Here is a 5,565-nt window from a genome sequence, read left to right as displayed (position 1 = left end):
TATTGCTGATCTTCTGTGGTTTGTTACAGATGTCATCTTCTCTAGTACAGTGGTCTATAACAAACCCAAAATCGGGCCTTTTTTGTGGCTAAAATTTATAGTGATTATTATTCTGTACACAAGCTTAGTGAAGTGAGTTGGTATCTACAGAAAAGGTGGCTTTAGAAGCCAATAAATTGATATAGACAGTATTTAAGTGTTGATATAGACAGTATTTAAGTGTCGAGCCTCACTTTAAATTAATCTGTTCATATTTTCTGGTACCTTGGGGGGTTTTGTGCATGGGTCGTGCTTTGGGTTTTTTCCTCCCCTCTTTTAGAGCAGCTAGTGTGTTCCTCTAGCATTACAGTGTTAGCACTGCATTATTGACTAACACCACCACAGTTGTTTTTTCATCTCAGTAGCTGATGTTAAGTGAGCCCTATAGATTTGTGACAGATGGGAATAGACATTGAAGCAGTTTTGTGCATGCTTCTAAAATGTTTAAGGAGCTGGGTACTTACCTAGTGACTTTTTCTGTGCTTAGAACTAAGACTTAAAGGTAAGTGAACATAGGGTAACTGGACCTCTTCAACCATGAAGCTGTACCAGAGCAACTGATTTTCGCTGTTGAGACTACTCTACGTAGAGGATACACTGAAATCCAGGTCAGAGACACATCCTGCTGAGGATGCCAGGTAACAAATGCTTAACTTGATCTTGAAGTGTACCAAGCCACTAAGAATGGATGATTCTAAGTCATGGAAACAAGTAACAAAACACACAGATGTGAGCTGATTATATCCTATAAAATTTACAGCACTCCTCCCTTTATTTTGCAAAAGTTAGGCATAAAGTACACAAAGCTTTATAACAGTTGTCTTCTAAAAGTTGCCCTGTAAACACCTTATGAAAGCAATAGTAATGTGGTACAGCTGATAAGAAGACACCGAATAGATTTCTGCCAGCAAACCACTGAGAGAGATCAGCTACATAAATCAGAGACCAGCTCAAAGATGTTCTCAAGTATAAAGTATTAATACAAATTAATGTATCAATACGAATTTCTTAAGGCTTTTTCTCCTTAGTTGTAGTTTAAATTAAAAATATCTGCCCTTGAGCTAAGAGCAGGCACTGAAAGTCTGTTATGTTTGACTGAATTCTGAAACCAGCCAATTCCAGGCTGCAGCAGCTCTCTCTGGCTTGCAGTTGCCTCCCATTTAGTTGACAGGAAAGATGAGCCTCTTCCTCAGGGTGAAACTGGGCTGCGGCATCTGCTTCTTTGCGCCCCGCTCACAAGTTTTTCTGCTCACTTCTTGATTTACTGCTGTCAGGATGGTGAGAATATCTTCCCCTCTGCAAAGAAACAAGTACAGTTTGTGTTAGGCAGTTAACATCAGCAAAATAACATTTTTGCTATCTTGATATACACCAGTGCTAACAGCTCCTGTTTTTAATAGGCTTCAGAGCACTTCCCTAAGTTGCTTGGAACAGTTTGCATGGTGCTGCTCTGTCCTACATCACTGTTTTCTTTCTGAGCAAGTATTCCCACTTCGTATCATCAACCTCTACATCTAAATCAAATTCTTGTCATCCAGAAGAAAAATTCAGGTGTTGCCAAAAATAATCTTTTGGAAACATAGGTACCGAGGACAGCTGTACTCCAAGCGCTGGCACAATGCCTGTATATACCAGGTTCCCTCCTTGGGACTTCTGTAGGAGACATAATCCTGCAGGGTGGCCATGCCCAGGAGGAAGTCTGCCTCTGCAGGGATGCACTCGAGCTGAAGCCTTGCATCTTGCTCCACAGAAGAATCTTGCTCTCCACAATCTGTTTCGATGGTCACACCTTGATGGAAAGCATCACCTTGGCAGGCCTGAATAAAAAAAACTTTTGGTTTTCCAGCAAGTGAATTGCAATTCTGTGCAGTGAAAGAAGTGGTCAGTTCCCTGATAGATACTTCCTGCCCATCAACACCATATATAATGCCTTTTTTCCCATGAGACAGGATACAGCAAACAAAACAGTCCTTGTCCTCATGGTCTGCACTCCGGAACATGTTCACAGTCTCACGGATTTCTTCTGCAGTGAGATCTCTATATTCTTCTACTGTAAAATGAAGCTTGCTAAAGACATTCCTCAGAGCCGCTGGAAAGCAAAGAGAAGGGAAATTTGAGACATTTCATTATATGGAAGTTGGACTCTGCAACTGCAGATTGCATTTCTAGATATAGTCTAATCATTCATCATATCTCTACTGTGTTCCCTTAACTGGCATTAAAAGCTTTTCTTGCATATTTCTGCATATTTTAGAATTAGTATGCATAAGGCTGATGCAAGGCTAACCTAGCTTGTAAAGTCCAGGCTCAGAGTGCTGCTCAAGGTTTCAGTCACCTCACTAAAACTGCAAAATGCAAGTGAATTGTTCAGTGTCAGGCACTAAAAAATTGATGAGTTGATTAGGACTTGTCAGCACAGTAAACCCAGCCAACTGAGCCACTACAACAAAAGTAATCCTAGAAAGGGAAGACTGAAATTCAGACCTTTAGAAAGAGAAACAAGATTTTTAATTTTAAAGATTGGCAAACTCATCTTTAACATTCGCTGTACCTGCATCCACGTCTGTCCCATTCCGATCTTTCATGTGTCTGTGTTCCAGCACTCCTTCCCTAGCTTTTGCAAAATTGTGATTATTCATGATCAGGCACACTCCACAGGGTCGGCTGGTCATTTTGTAAGCTTCAAGCAGCTGAAAAGAAAGATTCCTGGTGAAGCTCCTACACTCTCCTCCAAGTGCTCCTTAGCTGTTGTGAGTGGCAGAGCAGGGTCCAGAGCCAGCTGGCCTCCTCTCCAGGCAGCTCTCCCTCAACAGCTTTGCTCCCAGGGCCTGGCAGTGCCCTGCCCCACTGCCTTTGGCAGTCTGTGCAGGACCACCAAAGTCAGGCTCAGCCCAAACAAGGTGCTCTGTTCACTCATATCTTGGTGCCAAGCCAGCTGCCTAATTCCTGGTATCCTAAACTCAGCCTACCTTGCTATCCTTGCAGATGTTTCTGAAGTACAACACTGCAGCAGCTGTGCCTGTGACACAGCTTCAGAATAAAGGATGCAGAGTTGTGCATTTTTCTTTTTCTAGACAGTGCTTTTAACAGTTGGTCTTAAAACAACTGTTCACTTCATGGAGGGGTGAGTTCTTCTAAGATAAAATCATGATGTTTCTAAGAAATAAACTAACTTACCTGGGAAGATTCATTAAAACTGCCAGGAGGACCAGGTGCTACAGATGACACCAGATGTCCCTCAGGGTATCCTGTGCTGCTCCTCTGTTCCTCTGTGATAAGCATCTCTTCTTGGCCTGCAAAGCATTCATGATCAGTGCTGTACAACACCTATACATCACTTCAAGAATAACTATGGGGAAGAGGCTGGTTTGTTCTGTTTTACCAAACAGCTTTAATCCATCTTCAATTCTGTTCCACAGGCTGATGGTAATTTTTTCACAGAGACTCTTCAGCATACTTAGGTTGTCTTTCCCCAGAAGGCCCTTCTTCTCCATCTCAGTGAGAATGTCAAGCATTGTCTGGGTAATCAGAAAGGCAGTTTGTTCTTAGGGCACCTCCATGCTGCCACTGGGAGCAAAGCTGCAGCATGTGCACCTAAAGCTTTAATGTACTGATAGCACATGTGACCCACAGAGTCAATCCAGCTGACTGGGAGTTCAGGTGAGACCTCAGCTGAGCCAGTTAATCCTAGTTCAACAAAACCTACAAGTATTGTTAAGTACCAACATCTTCTCAAAACATACTCATTTCCTTTCTGTAACTCAGAGGTGCCAAGATCTAATTAAGACCTAACCCAGGACATCTAACAGTGGTTATACAGGAATGTAGCAATATTTTTAATGATTCCTTTCATTCAACTTTCAGTGGCTATTGTGCACTCAACTGAAACAGAAGAGTCACTGCAGTGACCATCTTAAGCACTGGCAAAAAGGGTTTTCTGTCCCTTGGGTCCCCTTTTGCTTCAGAGCAATCTCTACACCATCATGTGAGGTATAGAGATTGCTCTGAAGCAAAAGGGAACCCAAGGGACAGAAACTCATCACTGAGTGGCAGAGCACAGTGGTCACCCCAAGAATTTACTAGAACAGCTCTCACAGTCTCCCCTCTAAGAAAAGAAGGAAAATCCTCAAAACTTTTATTAGACAGAACAGAGTACCAAGGAATCAGAACTGCAGGCTGGGACAACATAAAAGCATTGGATCTGCAAGGCTACTTCCAACTCATTTGACTTAGCCTTGAGAAGAATCTGCTGCTTAGATCTGTATTTTTGGCATTTAAAAAAACATATAAAATAATATCCACAGTGGATCACTTTCTACATTTGATAATGACTGAGAAAAAAAAAAGTCTGCTGGGTAAGATAAGTAAATGTGCTTATCAGTTTTTTGTTTATTAAGGACGCTGAGTGCCCCAAGTTCCCTGTGATGCTTGGATGTGTTGGATGTGATGGCCTCCGTGCCTGGCACTCCTGGCACAGCTGGCTGTGACACTGCTGAAAAAGCTGTGCCCGACACCAGCACAAACAAGTCCCACGTGCACCCAGGGGCACCCCTTTTCTTGTGGTGTTTTCATCTTAAGAGTGACACCATAAAGAAGAGTGAAGCTCATTCCCCATAAGCAACCCAATTGCCTCTATGGATTATAGTAATAATTTTTAAAAAGTATTACAGAGATACTTACGGCCTCACGGGTTAGCTTGCTTTTTGGCAATTCGTTGCCCAAAAGTAACTTGAAATACATCAGCTCATCTTCGGTGACATCTTCATACAGCTGAAAGAGCAAGTATCTAGAAAAGGAAGTGGAGGGCATTGTTTCATCGTGTTTCCAAGTACAACTTAACTCCGTACTATGCACCGCTCCTCTTGTCTACTCTCCCCCCAGCACATAATCCCCTTTTTTCCCGTTTGAGGAGGACACAAGGCCCAGGACTGCCTGAAGTGAAACCCTTCAGCCCGGCTGAGCGGAGGTGACGGCTGTCCCGGATAGAACGAGGCGGGCAGCCGGGCCGGCCCAGCCCGGCGCCCTCACCCACCTGAAGGGTGGCACCCGCGCCCCGCCCGGCGCCCGCAGCTCCTTCTCCACCTGCTCCCGGCTGGAGCCCAGGTGGGTAACCAGGAGGTCCATCCGCCCGATGCGGTAGAGCAGCTCCCTGAGGAAGGCCAGGTCCCCCGGCTCCAGCAGGCCCTTCTCCTGCAGCGCTTCGAACAAGTCGTGAGGGGTCCGGACGGCTTCCAGCCTCCTCCAGGGGACATGGTCCCGGCAGAGGAACTTCAGCGCCGCCAGCTCGGCCCCGTCCAGCTCGTCGCTGACCGCCAGCAGCCGTCCCCGGGGCAGCTCCATGGCCGCGCCGCAGCCGCGCAGGCCGGAGGGCGAAGGGCGGAGCCCGACCCGACCCGGGGCGGTGCTTCCCTCTGGATTTAAACTTCCGGAGCGAAACACCTCCACAGTTCCTTGGAGAACGGGGTGTCTTGGGACGTGTCTGTTCACAATTCCGCCTGTTCTAGAGCCCATTCTTGAGCAAACCGA

At 45.3% G+C, this 5,565-nt stretch overlaps 1 protein-coding gene across 2 annotated transcripts; it reads right to left on the bottom strand.

The window, feature by feature from the left end:
- Positions 1-777: 777 nt before the first annotated feature.
- LOC139593575 (caspase-8-like) lies at positions 778-5,565 on the bottom strand. Of its 2 annotated transcripts, XM_071434622.1 has the most exons (7): positions 5,072-5,565; positions 4,720-4,825; positions 3,422-3,557; positions 3,217-3,332; positions 2,591-2,729; positions 1,627-2,128; positions 778-1,335 (listed from the first exon to the last, which is right to left on the bottom strand). In XM_071434622.1, exons 1-7 carry the CDS (start codon positions 5,548-5,550, stop codon positions 1,200-1,202), a joined length of 1,614 nt encoding a protein of 537 aa, XP_071290723.1. In that variant the 5' UTR covers positions 5,551-5,565; the 3' UTR covers positions 778-1,199. The 2 variants fall into 2 exon arrangements, with proteins under 2 accessions (XP_071290723.1, XP_071290724.1); XM_071434623.1 differs by lacking the exons at positions 3,422-3,557; positions 5,072-5,565.

Source organism: Agelaius tricolor, unplaced genomic scaffold (genome assembly GCF_023055355.1).
Source record: "Agelaius tricolor isolate 1412-34295 unplaced genomic scaffold, bAgeTri1.0.p SCAF_10, whole genome shotgun sequence".
Lineage (NCBI taxonomy): Eukaryota > Metazoa > Chordata > Aves > Passeriformes > Icteridae > Agelaius > Agelaius tricolor.
The sequence above is the reverse complement of the archived record's forward strand: the minus strand, read 5'-3'. Positions and strand labels throughout refer to the sequence as shown.